At 41.1% G+C, this 20118-nt stretch overlaps 1 protein-coding gene across 3 annotated transcripts in view; it reads left to right on the forward strand.

Annotated features, from left to right (window-relative positions):
• LOC114053317 (disheveled-associated activator of morphogenesis 2) overlaps positions 1 to 20118 on the forward strand; it is a 158173-nt gene that overhangs the window by 92310 nt on the left and 45745 nt on the right. For all 3 annotated transcript variants that reach the window (XM_027876262.1, XM_027876261.1, XM_027876263.1), the window contains exons 2-3: positions 7087 to 7289; positions 17223 to 17312. In XM_027876262.1, the coding sequence (XP_027732063.1) occupies positions 7122 to 7289; positions 17223 to 17312 (258 nt within the window). In that variant the 5' untranslated portion in view covers positions 7087 to 7121. The remainder of the gene's footprint in view (positions 1 to 7086; positions 7290 to 17222; positions 17313 to 20118) is intronic.

Here is a 20118-nt window from a genome sequence, read left to right on the forward strand (position 1 = left end):
ACCTGTGTGATCTCAGGTAAGCCACAACCTCTCAAGGTCTCAGTTTCCTCATCTGTAAAATGAGACTTGAACTAGATGACTGGTTTTCAGGGTCCCTTCAGACTTAATGTCTTTGAGCCTCTGATCACTTTTCTCTAGACCCACCCCTATCACCCATTGCCCAGGGGAGATTAGGTAGCTGAATTTCCTTTATATGCCTTACTTAAAAATGGCTTTGAGTCTAAGACAAAACACAGCTGGAACTTGTCTGTCTGCTCCCTAGACCTTAGATCTCAGGCAGGGACAACTTCTCAAAAGTGTGCCTGACACGTCCCTAAAATACCAGGCCACTCATGTTCTCTTCCTGTTTGGAAAAGGGCAAATGGTTCAGGTTACCCACTAGACTCCAAGGCACGGTGCCATCATCCTCTGAGGGATTCTGATATTCTGGAAATCTAGACCTGAAAGGATTCTAGAGTTGTTGGAAGGGAAGAAAGGGAAGGCAGGCTCAGCATGTCTTACTGATGGAGGAGAGAGAAACAAACCTAATGGTCTCAGGGCACTTCCAGCCTTCTCTCTATGAATCTGTTGGAATACTTAGATATCTGTACTGTTCTAAAGTTAAAAGGGAGGAGTCCACTCTGGGAGATAGAATTCAGTGAAGAGTAGCAAGGTGGAGCCATGCCCAGGGCATCGGACATTCTCAACACTCTCCTTGGGGACCTCATGAGTACTCAATATCGGGGACAGCTAGTGGTGAAGTGGCTAGAGCACTGGGCCTGGAGTCAGGAAGAACTGGGTTCAAATCTAGCCTCAAACACTTACTAACTGTGTGACTTTGGACAAATCATTGAACCTCTGTCTGGCTCAGTTTCCTCAACTGTAAAATGGGGATAATAATCGCACCTGCACCCTAGGGTTGTTGTGAGGATCAAATGAGATAAGAATTGTAAAGTGCTGGCACAGAGTAAGTGCTATACAAATGTTATCTATTATTATGATTATTATCATCATCGTTGTTATGTAGATGACTACCAGATCTATATATCCAGCCTTGGTTCCTCTCCTGAGTTTCAGTCTGGTGTTACCAATGAGACTTTTCAGATTCAAAATGTCCCAAGCAGAACTCATTATCTTAACCCCCACCCCAATCTATTCTTCCCTCTTTTTGTTCAGGGCACCACCATCCTTCTAGTCATGCAGATTTACAATTTCAAGGTCATATCGACTTGTCGCTCTTTCTCGCCTCATATATCCCATCACTTGCCAGGTCTCGTTGGTCCCACCTCACTTTTTTCTCCTCTGGTCCCCTTCCTCCCCCTCGAATAGTCACCACTGTACTTCAGACCCTCATCACGTCTCATCCCGACAATTGTAATAGCTTCTTCTTGGGTCTCCCAGTCTCAAATCTTGCCCTTCCATCCTCTCCAATCCATTCTCTGCATAACTACTACTCTGTGCCAAATGGGATAGATGGAGTGATCAGGGAAGACTAGAACTCTGGTGTGAGGGCTTGCCGAGCTCATTCCAGGATTACTCATCCATCTTTAGCGTTCATCGTTCACCCATCTCTCACTTGTGGTTCCAAGAGGCTGTCGCACTCCACCATCTTGGCAGACGGCCTAAACCAGGACGAGAGTAACTGACTCTATTGGTGAATTAGGGGGATGTCTACCCCAAGCGTGTGAAGACTTCCTCCAGCTGAATAGGCAAATGAGAACAATTTGTTCCGATGGCCACGAAGACGGCTAAAGCAGGCACCGTGGAGTGCTTAGAGTTTGAAGATGCCAAGGCCATCCGCTGCATCTCGAGCCACAGTCAGTCATCCTGACTTTTGTCCTGCCGGTGGACTCTGATGACTCTGGAGGAGAGAGTGAGGCTGAAGACTTCGTGCAGCTCTGCTTCACTTAAATCCGATTCACTCACAAGTCAAGACATCCCCTGTGATGTCACCAGTCCTCTTCGAAGGACAAACAGCAACAATAATTCAGTGACGAGCGATGGCAGAGATCGGGCCATGTTACTCCTGCTTAGCAGGCTTCAGTGGCTCCCCATTGCCTTTAGGAGCAAATATAAACCCCTTTGACATTTAAAGCTTTTCAAAACCTGACTTCTGCCTACTTTTCCAGGCTTGTTATTTACTCATCTATCATTCTCCTTCAATCACTCTTTTGTCCAGTCAAGTCTGAAGGGACCCTGAGGGGCTATCCAGGTGAGAAATGGAGCCCCAGAAGGATAGATGGCAAGATGTCCAGAGTGGATGACTGGATAAGATGTGAAACAAGTTGATTGACTGATCAGTCTATTGATTGTGAAGTACGTCTAGGTCTAGGTTAGTTTGAATAATGAATCCCCTGGTTTTGTTGCTGTTTTTCACATATGACATTTCAGCTTTAGTTTCTGTGTCTTTTCCATGCCTGGAATTAATTCCCTCCTCACCTTCACTTTTCAGAATTTCTAGTTTCCTTCAAAAATTAGTTCAAATAGAGTTCTAGACTTGGAGTCAAGAAGGCATGAGTTCAGATGCAGCCTTAGACACTTACTCTGTGAATCCTTGGCAAGTGACTAACTTTTTTGTTATAGTTTTCTCATCCATAAAATGGGGATAATAATAGTACCTGCTTCCCAGAGTTGTGAAAATAAAATGAGAGAATATCTGTAAAGCACTTCACAAACCTGAAAGTGGGGCAGCTAGGTGGCATATTGAATAGAGTACCAGGACTAGAGTCATGAAGACTCTCCTTCCTGAGTGAAAATCTGGCCTCAGATATTTACTAACTGTGTGACCCTGGGCAAGTCACTTTACCCTGTTTGCCTCAGTTTCTTCATCTGTAAAATGAGCTGGAGAAGGAAATGGCAAACCACTCCAGTATCCTTGATTAAAAAAACAAAACAAAAACCCAAATGGGGTCATGAAGAGTCAGATGCGACTGAAACAACTGAATGACAAAACCTTAAAAGTGCTATACAATCGATAGCTATTATTATTAAATGAGGCACATGTCAGCCACATTCCCAACTGCAAATCTGATTAAAATGTAATTGGGGAAGATTTGACAAAATAAATAAAAATGTGACAAAACATAGATAATATCAATATGTGGTTTTCTAACTCAATACGTGGCCCCAGTTCCCTCAAATTGCCTTTTATTTACTTTGTATATATTTTGTTTATATTTTTGCACACACATTGTCTCCTTGATAGAATAGGATCTCCTTGAAGGCAAGGAATATTTCATTTTTGTGTTTGTACCACCGGTACCTAGCACAGTGCCTGGTATTACACAGGTGCTTAATAAATCCTTGTTGATTGAATGAATGAAAAGCACATTTAATAAGCATTTACTATGTGTCAGGCACTGTACTAAGCTGGCAATACAAATACAAAAATGAGACAGTCCTTGTCCTCAAAGGATTTACAATTTAAAAGGAAGATACCACACATAGAAAAGAGTGATGTCCAGAGAAGGAAGGGTATATCTGGGAGTTGCGAAGATGGTGAGTTGATCCATAGGGGAAGTCAATTGATATGTCCTCTCCAGAGACAATGGTAATATTAATCTGATTACTGATTAATCTGATTGGTAGTATTAATGGTAGTATATTACTTTAATGGGAGCTCAGAGCAAGAGATAGAAAGGAATTGGTGTCTGGAAGAGATCCTATGTATGGCAACAGGCTGGACTGCTTAGTGGAGAGCTGGGGCCAACCAGATATGATGGGCCAAACTTACTCATTCACCAATTCAGATTGCTTAGTCCAGGGTGGGAGTTCCAAAACTGAGTAGATCAGCTCACCTAAAGACTGGGAGCATTTTTCTAGTGGTCAGTTGCTGAGGGGCTATTCCAGGTGAGAAATGGAGCCCCAGAAGGATAGACGGCAAGATGTCCAGAATGGATGACTGGATAAGATGTGAAACAAGTTGATTGACTGATCAGTCTATTGATTGTGAAGTACATCTAGGTCTAGATTAGTTTGAATAATGAATCCCCTGGAATGGCCATGTTATTTTTATTCTTACTGCATGTTTCTATTGGGATGGAATAAATTACCATTATTTTACATGATTATAACCCCAAATAGTGAGAATTTGGATACATTTGACCACTTCAGGGGAGTAATTGTTTGCACTAATTGGGACCTGGCTATAGTATTAGGAAGGAGACTGGACTGGTTGAGGATCTAGACAGGTCATTTTCCCTTCTCTGGCTTTTAATAGTCTTATCAGAAATATGTTTAAGTAAGTTGAACTGGATAATCTAAAAGCTGCCTTCCAGCCCTAAAATTTGATTTCTGTTCTCTGATATTAAAATGGAACTTTAATGAGAAAAAGGAGAGAAGTGCTTAGTAAGGGAAGGAGGAGTGGGTGATGGTATCCCCAGTATTGCAAACTCAGTCCCAAAGTCTCAGTCCCAGTCTCAACTAAGTCCCTTAAAAGGACAAATTATGCGGCACTCCCAGGAGTGCTGAGTACCCAGATCTCTCTTGACTTCCTGTTTGGAAGGTCTGAGACTACCCTGACTCTAGCTGCGTATGGGTAGCTATGGCTCCACTCCCACTCCCTTCTCTGGTTCCTGCCACCCTCTCCCTTGTCAGATCAGAGTTGGCAGCCAAGAAGCCAACTTGGTTAGTGGGGTGAGGGAGGAAGGGTAGAATTGGACGCCATCAAAGAAACCCAGCCACTGGTTTCCCAGATATCAACCCATCTCTCCCCTGGGCCCCTATCTCACTATCATCCTAACCTCCTGTAACCTCGAGACATTCCCAACTGCGGTATGATGGGGTCATTATGACTTCTCAATACGCCACACATCGGCCAAGCTACAGTAGTGTTTGGAGGCAGCTAAACAAAGAGGGTTGAATTGCATTCTTGTTAGGCACCCCAGGCTCCACATGTAGCAGGTATAATCACAAGTCATCTGGATTAGTCTCAATAAAAAAACTTGAATGAGGGGGAGGAGTAGAACTAGGGTAATAGAGGTTCAGCCAAGAAAAAATAGTCAGGCAAGCTAAGCTGGAGTCCAGCTCATGGGAGGGGGCCAGTGTCAGGCAGTAAGCCAGGATCCCACAGAACTGAAGTGAGAGTTAGGCAGAGCGGTATGTATACTGATGAGAAGATGCTTTGCTCAGAGAGTCTTTGCTTGTAGTTTCCTTTTCTGCCCCCCCCCCCCCCGCCTTTCTTCCTTCTGCCCTCAGTGTCATTTTAACAGAAATACTCAGAGCCAGACAAGGGTACGTTTCAGCTAAGGGAAATGTTATGAGCAAAGGTAAGGTTGGCTAAGGTGTGTTCCAGGGATAAAGAAGTGTTCTTTTCTTATGGAATGAGGGAGGTGGGCATAGCCAGGTATTCTTCCATGTGCTGAATAGCACTGGACTCAAAGCACAATCCACAGTATATTGGCAAGCATCAGACTAAATTGGGTGAGGGACACAAGTACCTTGCTTATTCTATTGCCTGAAATCCCATGGAGGAGGCAAAATGATAGCTGAGGAAAACTGAGGAAAGAGCTGGTTAATTCTTGGTTTTCAGTAGTGCTTAGGAAGGAAGGACATAAACATTTATAAGTGTCTACTGTGTGCCAGGGTAGCTAGGTGACACAGTGGATAGAATCCTGGGCCTGGAATCAGGAAGATCAGAGTTCAGATCTGGCCTCAGACACTTACTAGCTGTGTGACTCTGGGCAAGTCACTTAACCCTGTTTGCCTCAGTCCCTAAAATGAGCTGCAGAAGGAAATGGCAAACCACTCCAGTATCTTTTCCAAGAAAACCCCAAATGGGGTCATGAAGAGCCAAGCACGACTAAAATGGCTGATCAACAAGAACACTGTGCCTGGCACTATGTTAAGCCCTTTGCAAGGGTTAATCTCATTAGATCCTCACAACAATCCTAGGAGGTAGGTGCTATTATTATCCCCATTTTAGTGTTCAGGAAACTGAGGCAGACAAAGGTCAAATAACTTGTCTAGGACTGCACATGGCTAGTAAGTGTCTGAGGTTAGATTTCAATTCAAATCTTCCTAACTCTAGGTCCAGAGCTCTATCGTTTATACCACCTTGTTACCTCTGGGAACAGTTCAAAGGCTTTCATTCTCCTATCACTCTGGGAGCACCTTGTAGGCAGGAACCATGGTTTTCCTCTCAGATTAGTAGCTCACGTGTGGGAACACTATCTTTTCTTTACTCTATGTATTATCTAACCTATCACCTGACTTTATCTACAAAGAATGCTCAGTGTAGAGAACTGACTAATAAAAAGAGTGCGTCAGGGGTTGGGGCCATCTGATGTTTGATATTAATGAAAACATCCTTTAGTACAAAACAATACTTGGATGAAACGGCTAGAGTCCCCGTCCCCGTAGTCCATTCATACTAGATAGAATTGGAGTGAGGAAGGACACTATTCCAGGAACCGTATTTCAAAATCAACCCCCTTTTTCACTAACCTCTCTAGACCCATCGCTAAACCACTAAAAATCATCCCCCATTCAGGAATTTCAAAATGAATCAACCAGTGAATTCAATGGAAATTGGATAGCCAATTTAAAGACATATATATATATATATATATATATATACACATATAAAGACATATATACATATATATACATATATCCTATGTCCTTCTTTACCTGCTTTGAAGGATTTCCATGGGATTTCCTGTTTTATGAAGAATTCTGAGTTTGTTTATTGCAAGAAACAGGGTAATGAGGTAAAAATATCTTTGAATGGAGGCATCTGTGAGCTCACTAATCAAATCAATGGTACCATGTAACCATTATCCCTAGAAAGACCCTATTAGTTGAGTGCTTTTTGGATAAACTCATCATCCTTGTAACTCCCCAGAAACCTCCTTCCCTGGACACTACTACTATATATATTATCTCTATTAAGATATAATCTCCTTGGGGGTAGGGGCTGTCTCACTTTTTTATTTGCATCCCCAATGAGGAATTGGGTTTGCTAAAAGGATGGCCATGTGGCATTCAAGTTAGAGACCCTGGCAACGCATAAGATAAAAAACCTTTGGTGACTGATGATGATCTCTGATCCCAGGTACCCTCTAGCTTAGGAGCCTTCTCACATATCCCCTCTTCTCTCTTTCTCAGATCACGATGAGTAGATAACGGTGCCCCAACTGACCATGGCTCCCTGGAAGAGGAGTCGTCATGGCCTGGGCTTTCTCTGCTGCTTTGGGGGCAATGACATCCCTGAGATCAACCTCCGGGACAACCACCCGCTGCAGTTCCTGGAGTTCTCCAGCCCCATCCCACCTGCGGAGGAACTCAATGCCCGCTTTGCAGAGCTTGTGGTCAGTATCTTCTGAAGGTAGTAAAATGGGAGGGGTAGGGTAGAGTTCCCAGGGCATTAGGGGCATGGGAGGCTCAGTGTTAGACTGTGAAGCAAGAATGTGTAGAAGAAAGGAGAGGAATATGGGGGATAGAGGGAGAGGGAGAAGGACCAGGAAAAGGAGTTAAGTGTGTTGAGAGACAGAGGAATATGTTGGATATAAATAGTGTCCAAGGGCCTGGGTTTGAATCCCAGCTTTGCTACTTATTAGCTGTGATACCTTGGGCAAGTCACTTAATTTCCCTGGGCCTCATTTTCTTATCTACAAAATGGATTAGATTGGCTATAACCTCTAAGGTACCTTCTAGCTCTAAATCTGTGAACCTGTAAGTAGAGAAAATCAGAGAGACCTATGTGAGAGGGGATATACACTCCCCAAACCCAATTCTGGTCTGCTATAGGTCCCTTCAATATTGTTAGAAGCGTGGCGCTAACCAGTTGGAGGAACTGAATGGTTCCCCTTGGAAATGAGCCCTTTCACTGGGTACTGGCTCCTACTTAGCCCTGGGCTATATGGTGGCAGATGACCTGGACTTCTGGGAAATCATTCAGTTACTAAACTTGAAAAAACTTCCTAATAATTGAACTCTTGTCTTTTCTTCTCTGTGTGTGGAATTTCCCGGGGACTCTCTGCAGGGTCCTCTGGGTATGTTCATTGCTGGCATACCCCACAGGGCTCTGAACTGGGAGAGGTTAGCTAGAGAAGATGAAGGGAATGTGCATTTTGTGGTTGGATACCCTGTTAAGAAGTATAAGGATTTTTCAAAATCCAGCCAGCCAAGGGGAGGATCTAATAGCCCCACTTATTTTTCAGAAGGCAAGAGACCTGGGTTCTGTTACCAACTCCAACCTCACTCACTGCTCCTCTCAGTCACTACCTTATCCTGAGTACCATCTCTCTATCTCTCTATCTCCCTATATTGGGCACTGATAAGAAATTAGGGGCAGCTAGGTGGCACAGTGGAGAGAGTGCCAGGCCCAGAGTCGGGAAGACTCATCTTCCCGAGTTCAAATCTGGCCTCAGACACTTATTAACTGTGGGACCTTGGGCAAGTCACTTAACCCTGTTTACCTCAGTTTCCTCATCTGTAAAATGAGCTGGAGAAGAAAATGGCAAACCACTCCAGTACCTTTGTCGAGAAAAACCCAAAATAGGGTCATGAAGAGTTGGACACAACTGAAATGACTGAACAACAACAAAAAAGAAATTAGTAGAAACAGGAAATATAGTTCTGTTCCTAGGGAGAACACAGCCTATTACGGAGAAAAGATCCCCATCCTTGTTTAGCAAACAAGATCTTCCCACAGGAAGCCCCCAGTTTAATAAAGGAGACAGGAAAGAAACTCAGGAAATGGACACAGGGGCTGGCATAGAAATATCAATACAGATTAATGTGTTTATAATAAGACCTTGATAATCCATTCTATCAAAAGAGAATGTCATATGGACAATCCAAAGTCATTTATATTTGGCTTTGAAATATGCTTCTTTTTGAATATGAACATGTTGGATCTAGGAATTTGTAACATTTCCAACAAGGAATGAAGCTACTTCATAAAGGCTCAGAGAAGCAGGAAGGATTTCTTGCCTTCCCAGCTGTATTGAATGGTGGGAATGACAAGCATCAGGGTAGCGTGGATGAAGCCCTCATTAAACTCTTGGTTTTCAGGCTCATACCTTTCCTGAGGGTAATCAATCTATCAATAAACATTTATTAAATACCCATTATGTACCAGGCACTGTGATAAGTACTGGGGATACAAAAAGAGGCAAAAGACAGCCCCTGCCCCCAAGAAGCTTACAATCTAAAAGGGGAGATAGTGTGCAAACAAATATATACAAAGCAAGCTATATACAGGATAAATAAGAAAATAACAAAGGGAAAACATTGGAATTAAGAGGGGTTGAGAAAGACTACTTTTAGAAGGTAGGATTTGAGTTGGGAAAATAAATCCAATATTTTGGTTTAAAATAGTATTTTAAGTTAAAAGACCACTTTTCCATTGGAAAAATAATTCAATTCCACTCACAAGCATTTATTAGGCCAGACATGGTAGAGAACGCTTGTAGTCCTGGCTGCTGGGGAGGCTAAGGCTGGTGAATTGCTTGAATTTGGGAATTCTGAGGTATAGTAGGGCAAAAACCAATCAGGTGTCCAACACCAATATGGTAAGCCCTGAGAATGGAGGGCTGCCAAGCTGACTTGGACTGACCAAGGAAAGGTGAATAGCCACAGGGCAGAAATTAAGTAGGCTGAAGCTACAGTGCTGATCAGTGGTGAGATCAGGCCAATGAGTCGTCTCTATATCTTCCTGATAGCATCTTGCCGTTCTTCATTTGTACATGCAATCTTCCATGCCTTGAAAGGCCTCCTCCCACATCTCTTGCCTGTTGAAATTTTTCTCTTCCTCCATATCCCAGGTCAGGTGCTTCAACCTAGAAGTGATTCCTTCCTCCTCAAATAAAAAAAAAAAACGGTTTGACCTTCCCTAATCATATTCTAACTTGGATTATAATTACTTGGTAACATGGAGAGACTCCGTCTCAAAAAAACACAACATTCATTAGATGCCTTCTCAGTCCCAAGCACTGTACTAGGTGCTAGAGTTTTAAAAATGAAAACAGTCCCTGTACTCAGTGTACTGATTCAAACAAAGAACTTCTTATAATGTTTTTTTAAAAAGCCTTAATGAATCAGATTAGTTTTCTCTGTCAATAAGCAGTTAGAAGATAGCATGCCAGAAATGAAAAGAAATTCATAGAATTCTCTTTTGGTTCAGTTTAGCTCAGTGAACATTTATTTAGAGTCTAATATGTGATCTTGGGCAAGTCACTTAACTCTGTTTGCCTCGGTTTCCTCATCTGTAAAATGAGCTGGAGAAGGAAACAGCAAACCACTTCAGTATCTTTGCTAAGAAAACCCTAAAATGGGGTCATGGAGAATCAGATATGATTAAACAACAACAGCAATAAAACATGCAAAGCAGAGTGCTAAGTATTGGGGATTTTTTTAAAAAAAGGATGAAAATGACAAAAGGGCTACCCTCAAGGAAATTACCATTTATAAGGGGTTAAGACAGAGTGACAAAATAACTATAACCCAAGTTAGAATAATATGACATATGATATGATATGATATGACAATTATATTTTGATTTGATTTGAGAAGGAAAGAATCATTTCTAGGTAGAGGGAAGGCTAAAGTACCTGACCTGGGATAGGAAGAAAGAGAAAAATTTTCAACAGGCAAGAGATGTGGCAGGAGGTCCTTTGAGGCATGGGAGATTGCATATACTACAGCAAAGAGGCAGGATGATATTAGAAAAACGTTTGCCTAAAGAATGAGAGTGCTTGAAGGGGAGTACTTTGAAAGAAGGCCAATAGTGTTAAGTTAGAGACAATTTGCATACATCCTTGAATGTCAGGCTAAGAAGTTTGCATTTGATTCCACAGACAGTAGAGATATGTGTGTATGTGTGTATATCTATATGTATATATATATACATATATAGATATAGATATACATTTATTATAGAGTCATAGCTGTGTTACTTTGGTGCATCTGTGGTGGTTGAGGAGACCAGTAAGGTGGCTATTCCAGTCTTCCAAACAAAAGGTAACAAGAAATTGCATTAGAATGGCATTAGGATGCTAAAGGGATGGAGAAATGCAAGAGACCCTCTGGAGGTAGAATCAATTGGATCTGACAATTGATAGGATGTAGAAGGTGAAAGAGGAATAGGAGGGAAAGAGAACTCTGAATTTTGGAGTTTGCATGAATGGAATGATGTGGCACTGCCATTAATGGTAATAGGGAGGAAAGAGTGACAGTTTTGTGGAAAAGTTGATGCATTGGGGACCTGTTGAGTTTCAGGTGTCAGTGGGACATTCAAGTGAGATGTATCATCGTTTAGACAATTGATGCTTGTCTGACATGTTCAGGGAACAGAAAGAAGCTGAAGACAAAAGTTTGGGAGTCATCTAGACAGAGGTGACAATTAAAGTCTTATGAGCAGATGAGATTGCCAAGGAAGAGGAGAGTAGAATGCCAAGGACAGAGCTGTGGGGGATGTCCAAGTTGTGGGCAGGAGGAACCAGTAGAGAGTGAGGAGTAGTCAGAGAAAAAGGAAAACTAAAAAATAGCATTGTCTTGGAATTAAAGAAAAAAGAAAGTATCCAGAAGAAGGTGGCATTGGTTAACAGTTAACAGTGTTGAATGCCACAGAAAGGTCAAGAAGGATGAGGTCTCAGAAGAGGCTGCTGGATTTGAGAATTAGAAGATCATTGGTGATTCTGGAGTAAATAATTTCAGCAGAGTGGTGAGGATGGAAGCCAGTTTGCAGGGAGTTAGGGAATGAATGGGTTGTGAGGAAGTCGAAGTGGGCAGGAGCAACAAAGGACTTTTTAGGAAGAGGAGAAGGGAGACAGGCTTTTTTTTTATAAGCAAGTTAAGTCAACAAGCACTTACTAAGGACCTTCTATGTGCCAGGCACTGTGCTAAGCACTGGGGATACAAAGAAAGGCAAAAACAGTCCCTGTCCTCATGAGCTCACAGGGTAAAGGGGAAGACAGCAAGTAAACACATCTGTACAAACAAGATATATACAGGGCAAATTGGAGGCAATCTCAGAGCGAAGCCGCTAAAATTATGAGGAACTGAGTATGGCTTCTTGCAGAAGGTGGGATTTTATTTGAAACTTGAGGGAAGCCAAGAGTTAGAAATAAGAAAAGAAAGCATCCCAGACATGGAGGTTAGCCAGTGGAAACGCATGGAGTCAAGAGATGGAGTGTTTTGCGTTTTGTTCAAAGAACAGCAAGAAGGACATCATTACTAGATCACAGAGTACCTAGAGGGGAGTAAGGTATAAGAAGATTGGAAAGGAGGGCACCTAGATGGTGCAGTAGATAGAGCACAAGCCCTAGAGTCAGAAGGACCTGAGTTCATATGTGGCCTCAGATACTTACTAGTGTGCGTGACCGTGGGCAAATCACTTAACCCCAATGGCCTCCAAAAAAAAAAGAAGAAGAAGAAGACTGGAAAGGTAGGGAAAAGTCAGGTTACTGCTTTAAAAGCCAAACAGAATCTTGAATTTTATCCTAGAGGCAATAGGCAACAACTAGAGTTTATTATAGAAATCATATTATATATATTTATTTGTAAATTATATTATATATTTATTATATATGGTTAGACATGTGCTTTAGGAAGATTTATTTTCTAGCTAAGAGGAGGATGGATTTCCATGGGGAGAAACTTGAGGAAGGGAGACCAACCAGCAGGCTGTTAATGGTCCAGACTTGAGTTGATGATAACCAGTACCAGGAAAGTGGTAGTGTCAGAGGAGACAAGGGGTGTATGAGAGGTGTTAGAAAAGAAGAAACTGCCAGGGAGAGCAACCAGTTAAAGCAATAATGAAAATGAGAGAGGAGAGCAGCAATTGGTGATAAATGGGGGCAAGGTCCCAGAAGAGCCATTTCTTCCTCTGAGCCTGAAAGTGAGGAAAGGATGAGAGAACACAGAGCTGTAGTGAAGATGCTCCTGTGTGATGTCTTTGGGCTTTTCAGTAAAGGATGGTCAGGTCATTTGCTGGAAGCTGGGTTTAGGACCTTGATTTAAAATGATGAAACTGGGGCAGCTAGGTGATGCAGTGGATAGAGCACCGGCCCTGGATTCAGGAGGACCTGAGTTCAAAACCGGCCTCAGACACATAACACTTACTAGCTGTGTGACCCTGGGCAAATCACTTAACCCCATTGCCTCGCCAAAATATCAAAAAAAAAAAACCGAAAAACAAAACCAAAACAAAACAAATAAAATGATGAAACCGACTTTAATATAAGTTGAATATGGACGTGCTACCACTCTGGTACAGGCCCTCATCACCTCACTCCTGGACTACTGGTCTCCTGCCTCAAGTCTGTCCCCACTCCAGTCCATCCTTCACTCAGCTTCTTAGCTCCCTAAAGTTCCTGTCTGACTATGCCACTGTTCTATTCAGTAAACTCCAGGGGCTCCCTATCAACTCCAGATCAAATATAACATCTTCTGTTTTGCATTCAAAGCTCTTTATAACCTGACCCCTTCCTACCTTTCCAGTCTTCTTATACCTTACTCTGTGATCTCTGTGACAATGTTCCCCTTACTGTTCCTAGGAAAAAATACCCCCTCTCCTGACTCTGCATTTTCACTGGTTTCTAAGCCAAGAATGCTTTCCTACCTCATCTCTACCTCCAGGTTTTCCTGAATTCCTTCAAGTCCCAACTAAAGTTGTACAAGAACCCTTTCCTGATCTTCCTTAATGCTAGCATCTCCCTTCTGTTGATTATCCACAATTTTTCCTACGTATAGTCTGTTTGTACAGAATTGCTTATATGCTGTCTCCCCAGTGAGCTCTTTGAGAACGGGAATTGTGTTTTTCCTTTTTTTGTATCCCCAGCATTTACCATGGTGCTTAGAACATGTTATTGTTGTTATTGAGTTGTTTTGGCTGTGTCTGCCTCTTTGTGACCTCTTTTTGGGGTTTTCTTGGAAAAAATACTGGACTGGGTTTGCCATTTCCTTCTCTAGCTCATTTTACAGATGAGGAAACTGAGGCAAACAGAGTCAAGTGACCTGCCCAAGGTCAAACAGCTAGCTAGATTGGAACTTAGGTCTTCCTGCCTCTGGGCCCTGCACTCTATCCACTGTTCCACCTAGCTGCCTGCATGGCACTTAGTAGATGCTTAATAAATACTTACTGATTTATTGATTGATTGAAGTGCCATAGGGATTTAAATTATTGAAGCCTCTTCTGGTTGACTGATGAGTTTTGGAGGAAGAAGTAGGGGAAGAAAAGACATTCCTCTTAGTGGAATGTTTCCCATGTTCTAAAACTATAAAGGGACAGGTGCTAAGGGAAACCTCTGCTCCTTCTTCCTCCCTAGTCTGACATGAGAATTAAAAGTGAGTAGATATGAAACCATTCAAGAAGAAAAAAAAATCAGTATAGAGAGGAGGGTTTTCTTATGCCAGCTCTCAGAAGGAAATGTCACATAGGTGTTTGGTATATTCCCTGACAATTTTTGTTTATTCTTGTGCTTTAGAGATACATTGACGTAGACTTAGCCCAGAGTCTCTTGGAGTGTTCCAAAAAGACATATAGACACAGACAGTAAAAAAATAACATTAAATCAGGACATAAATATTGTGAGGTACTTATATGGTGTTCAGGTCAAAGAGAGGGCATTTTAGGAGTGGAGTAGGAGGGAAACATGAGGGTTGTTTATATGATAGTGGAAACATTGGGGAAAGAACTACGCAAAGTTCGTGTTTGGACTAAGTATCATAAGGGCAAATGTCAGCAGGAAGAGAAAAACATTGAACTAAAACTCAGAATTTACTGAATCCAACCTTTTGTTATTTGTTGTTGTATCTGTCACTGAGTAGGCATGTGAGCTTGGAAAATCTTCAGGGATGGGGAACCTTTGGCCTTGAGGCCACACGTGGACCTCTAGGTCCTCAATTGAGGTTCCCCACTTCTGTGTCTAGCCGCTGGCATCTGGGTCCTTTTCTGCAGAAAGGCACGGTTGGGTTTCATCAGGGGTTTTTAATTTTTTAGGGGTCCTGGGCCCCTTTGGCATTCCAGTGAAGCCTATGAACTCCTCAGAATGTTGTTTAAATGCACAAAATAAAACACATAACCAGTTATGTTGAAATTTAACTACCAAGATGTTTTTGAAAACAAGTTCACAGATCATAAATTAAGGGACCCTTTGGTAATCTTTATGGTCTCTTACCTCTGAAACTCTGTAATTAATCCTATAAGGCTTCATGGAGGAGCTGAAATTTCAGGACCTATTTGATGGGTAGACAGCTTGGTGAGCTAGATTGGAGAAGACCTTTTTTGGGGGAAAGCTGTAGTGAAAATTGATAGACAGATGTAAGGCAGTTGGATGAAGATGTAACCAAGAAGAGCAGACAAACTAAGCTGTTTTATGATGAGATATAGGGAATCATTGCATTTATGATGAGATATAAAGAATCATCTCAGATATTATGTAAGGCACTGTAACATAAAGACTCTGAAACTCCAAGCTAGGGGAAGGCTTTCAGACCTGATTTTCTGGGTCACAAGAGTCATTCTAAAACCCCATGCCATCAGGGCAATGGGAAATCAGGACTTGAGATAATGGGTAGGGGCCAGATTGATTTAGGATTTTGGGGATGGTGACTATTTGGAATTATGTAGACCCAACATTAACTCTAAGTATGAGAAGTAAAAGAGCTAGTATTGACAGCTAAGTGGAAGAAAAGCTTCAGTCCTTAAATAGAAAAAGATAGTCTTAGGGATCACTCTTAAGAAATGGAATGCATACAATATCCATGAGTGTTTCCTTTTACTTTTGAATTTATGTCTTTTGATCATATCCCTTGTTGTCTGCTAACAATTTCTCAATAGTTCTCCATTATCCAGAGGCAGCTAGGTGGTGCAGTAGATAGAGCGCTGACCCCAGAGTCAGGAAGACCTGAGTTCAAATATGATACTTACTGGCTGTGTGACCCTGGGCAAGTCACTTAACTCCAATTGCCTAAAAAAAAAATAGTTCCCCATTACCTACTGGATATCTTTAGGTATTGTAGTCATAATACCTAAGAGGAAATAAAATGACCTTTTTAAAAATATGTTTGATTTTTTACCAGTTTTCATTCCCTTAATAAATAATGTAAATGATTCCTTCCCACCTACCCTCATCCTACCATTTATCAGCATCTACATTCTGGCTTCAAACTATCTTTCCAGTCTTATTTCATGCTTTCCTCCTTCATGTACTCTACATTCCAGCTAAACTGGCCTACTCACCATTTCCTATTCTTGTCCTGTCCTCTCTGTGGCTTTGTTCAGACCATCCTCAGTCCCTGTCCTTAGAGAATTTACTGTCTACTAAGTGGCACCTTGGACCTTAAAAGAAGAAATTTCAACAGGTAGAGATGGCGGGGAGTCTCAGGGATGGAGGATAGCATGAATATGTCAACAGTGTTGTGGAGGTTGGAGGGGAGAATCTGGAAGCAAGAAGATCAGTTAGAAGATGTTTATAATAGTCTAGACGAGAGATGATGATGAAGACCTGAAGTAGTGTTGAAAGAACTAAGATACGGTTCTTAAGAATAAGCAAGAAAAGGCACTTAATTGTTCCTAGGTAAATATATATTCTTTAAATCTTACTCTGTTTGTTTAGGAATGTTTTAGCAGGTATACTGATTAGCAAATTTTATGCTTTGTTTTGATAGTTTTGTTTTAAAGAGATAAAGCATAAACTTAAACAGTCATGCAATGTTAACTGCAATTCAATCAACCATACCTTATGGGAAGCCAGGCTGTTTGATCTGTGATTCTCTGGTTTAGACACCACTGTGATCACTCATGATAAAAATCAGTAATCACACACTTGGAAATGGAATTAAATGAGCTGTAAGGATCCTTTGAAGCCCACTTTGAGTCCAGCCCACTCATTTTGCAGAGGAAGAAACTTAAGACTGAAAGAGGTTAAGTTACCTGCCAAAAGGTCATCTAGCTAAGCAAATGGTAGAGATGGTAAAGTGAAAGGCCCACCTCAATTTGTGCCTTAGCTTTTCCATAAGTCTATCACTCAGAAGGATTATTCTGTTCTATTGTTGCGAGGAAGGAATACACATTCTCTAATGGTGAGGATTGGGTCAAGGGGGAATATTTAAGAGTGGGAAGACATATAAATATAGATATACATATATACACACATGTGTGTATGTGTGTGTGTGTGTATAAAATTAGTCTGAGAAGTGGGTGAGCCATAACCTCCTGTGGGGCTGAATTTTGCAATAGATGACTCTATCTCTGACCACATTTTTTTGTTGTTTTTTCTTCGTCTCCCCTACAGGATGAGTTGGATCTCACGGAGAAAAACAGGGAGGCCATGTTTGCACTGCCGCTGGAGAAGAAATGGCAGATCTACTGCAGCAAGAAGAAGGTGCTGTCTCCACTCTTCCTACTGCCCCCCTTTTATTTCTAGTCTTTGAGGTATCAGCTATTGGGACAGAATTTCTTGTGCAAGGATATTCATCCATGCCATATAGGTCCATGAGCACAGGAAACACATCTATTGAGATCATATACTATGGATGGAGAGGCAGTAGATAGAGTGCTGGGGCAAGAGCCAGGAAGACTAATCTTCCTGAGTTCAAATCTGGCCTCAGACCCTTATTAGCTGTGTGACCCTGGGCAAGTTAACCCTGTTTGCCTCAGTTTCCTCATCTGTAAAATAAGCTGCAGAAGGAAATGCAAACCACTCTAGTATCTTTGCTGAGAAAACCCGAAATGGAGTCATGAAGAGTTGGACATAACTGAAATGACTGAACAACAACCACTGTGGATGGGGGTATGCAGGCCCAGGTTGGCAGGGCATGGGGAAGGAGAATTTCTGAAGCATTTTTGTTCCAATCAATCAACAATAATCATTTATCCCTTCTCTCAAAGAGCTTACATTCTAAAGGGGTAGACAAGTACATAAGAATGAATGAAACATTTTTTAAGTGCTTACTATGTGCAGAGCACTGTGCTGATCTCTGGAAATCCAAATAGAAAATTAAGATAATTCTTATCCTTAAGAAGCTCACATTCTAATGGGAGAGATAAATGGATGGATGGATATATGGATATATAGATCGATAGATAGAGATACCCAGACAGAATAAATACAAAGAAAATAAATACAAGTAGATTAGAATAGAGTGTACCAGCAAGTATTTGTGTGTGTGTAGGAATATCAGTAAAGGTTTTATATAGAGGATGGTACCTAAGCTACATTTAGGGGAAAGAGAAGGACTTTAGGTGGTGGAGGAGAGTAGAGAGTATATTCCAGGAATGAGGGATGGCCAGTGCAAAGATATAGAAAACAGGAGATGGTATTCCATGTGTGAAGAGTAGAGATATCAGTGTGGCTGGGTCACAGAATGTAAGAGAGAGAGTAAAGTCCAATGATTCTGGAACATTAGGTTGGGGTTAGGTTGGGCAGGGCTTTAAAAGTTGAACAGAGAAGTTTTTATTTGATCCTACAGACAATATAGGGAGCTACCAGAGTTGATTAAGTAAAGGAATGACATGATTAAATCTATGCTTAAGAAAAATCACTATGGCTTCTCTGTATTAGATGGACTGGAGTGAGGAATGACTTGAGGCAGGAAGGCCAATTAGGAGGTTATTGCTAAAACATCAGAGAGAGTGATGAGGGCTTGAATTAAGGTGATAGGTATTTGAGCATAAAGATGGAGTAGAGGGGCAGCTAGGTGGCACAGTGCATAGATCTCTGGACTTGGAATCAGGAGGACCTGAGTTGAATATGACCTCAGACACTTGACACTAGCTGTGTGACACTGGGTAAGTAACCTAACCCTGATTGCCTTGCCAAAAAAAAGAAAAAAAAAGAAAAAGGAAAATGAAAAAAGAAAATGAGATGGAGTAGAAACAGCAAAAACTAGCAGTTGGTTGGATATATTCAGTGAGGGAAAATAAAGAGTTTGAGGATAGTGCTAAATGTTCTACTCTTAAATTATTGAGCTTCACTATATGTTGTCAGGAGAACAAATACCAGTTCATCCCTGCTTTCATGGAGGGATATTCAGATGGCATACATACATTTTATACATACTCTTACCTTCTTTATGTAGGAAGGTACTACTGCATCCAAATGAGTAAAGTAATGAGCTCAGTCTGGGACTTAATTTGTTTTCATCTCTCATTAACTTTCATGGCTATTTTCTCTTTCTTTTTTCTATGTTTCTTTCCTATCTATTTCGTGGTCTCTCATTCTTCTTCCCTGCCTCGCTCCATATTTTTCTGTCTGTGTATTAATTCTTTTGCCTGTTTTCTCTCTTTCTGCCCTCTGTATTTGCATTACTTATCTAGCTCTGAGGAAAACATTTTGTAAATTGTAAAGCACCAAATGATTGATGTGACTATTTTTTTCTTCATCTTTGTGTCTTCTCATTTTCTGGCTTCCTTTCTTTCTGCAGACCTCAATAGTAGTCATAAGTGCATTAATGCCACCTTGGAGGGAAGCCTCTAAGTAGAATACCCTAGGAATCTGTTCTTGGCCTTGACTTGTTCAACTTTTTAAATTAGTTAATTGGGTGAGGCATAAATTGCACGCTCCTTAGATTAACTGACAAAAAGCTAGGAGGTATAAGCTCCGTATTAGATGGCAGTCAAGGACCAAAAAGATCTAGCCAGACTGGAACAATGGACTGAAACCTATAAGACAAAATTTAATAGAAATAAATCTAATATAGAGAAATGTAAAGGAATAAATGTTAAGCTCTGCATTTTACAAGTCACCTGAACAAGCACAAATTGGGGGAGTCATGGCTAGATAAAAATTCCTATGAAAAAGATCTATGGATTTTAATGAACTGTAAGTTCAAGCTGAATCAGTGTAAAACACCACCAAGGGAAAAAAAACTTAATTCAATCTTGAACTGCATTAATAGAGAGTGATGGTTCCCACATAGTGTGCCTTGACCAGACCACATCTATAGTATTTGCTGTATTTAATTATAGGTGCCACATTTTAAGGAACATGTGCATATATAAGTACATAGAATGTTTATATGTATATATATATTGATATATATGAGTTCATACAATATAATATAACATATAAGTTCATAGAATTAATTTTATATATGTATATAATATATATGTAATTAAATAAAGGTATTTAGAGAGGGCGGGCACCACCAGCAGTTGAGACAATCAGGAAAGCTAAGTGTAGAATCTTA

This window comes from Vombatus ursinus, unplaced genomic scaffold (genome assembly GCF_900497805.2).
Source record: "Vombatus ursinus unplaced genomic scaffold, bare-nosed wombat genome assembly UNPS02014811.1, whole genome shotgun sequence".
NCBI classification, from domain to species: Eukaryota; Metazoa; Chordata; class Mammalia; order Diprotodontia; family Vombatidae; genus Vombatus; species Vombatus ursinus.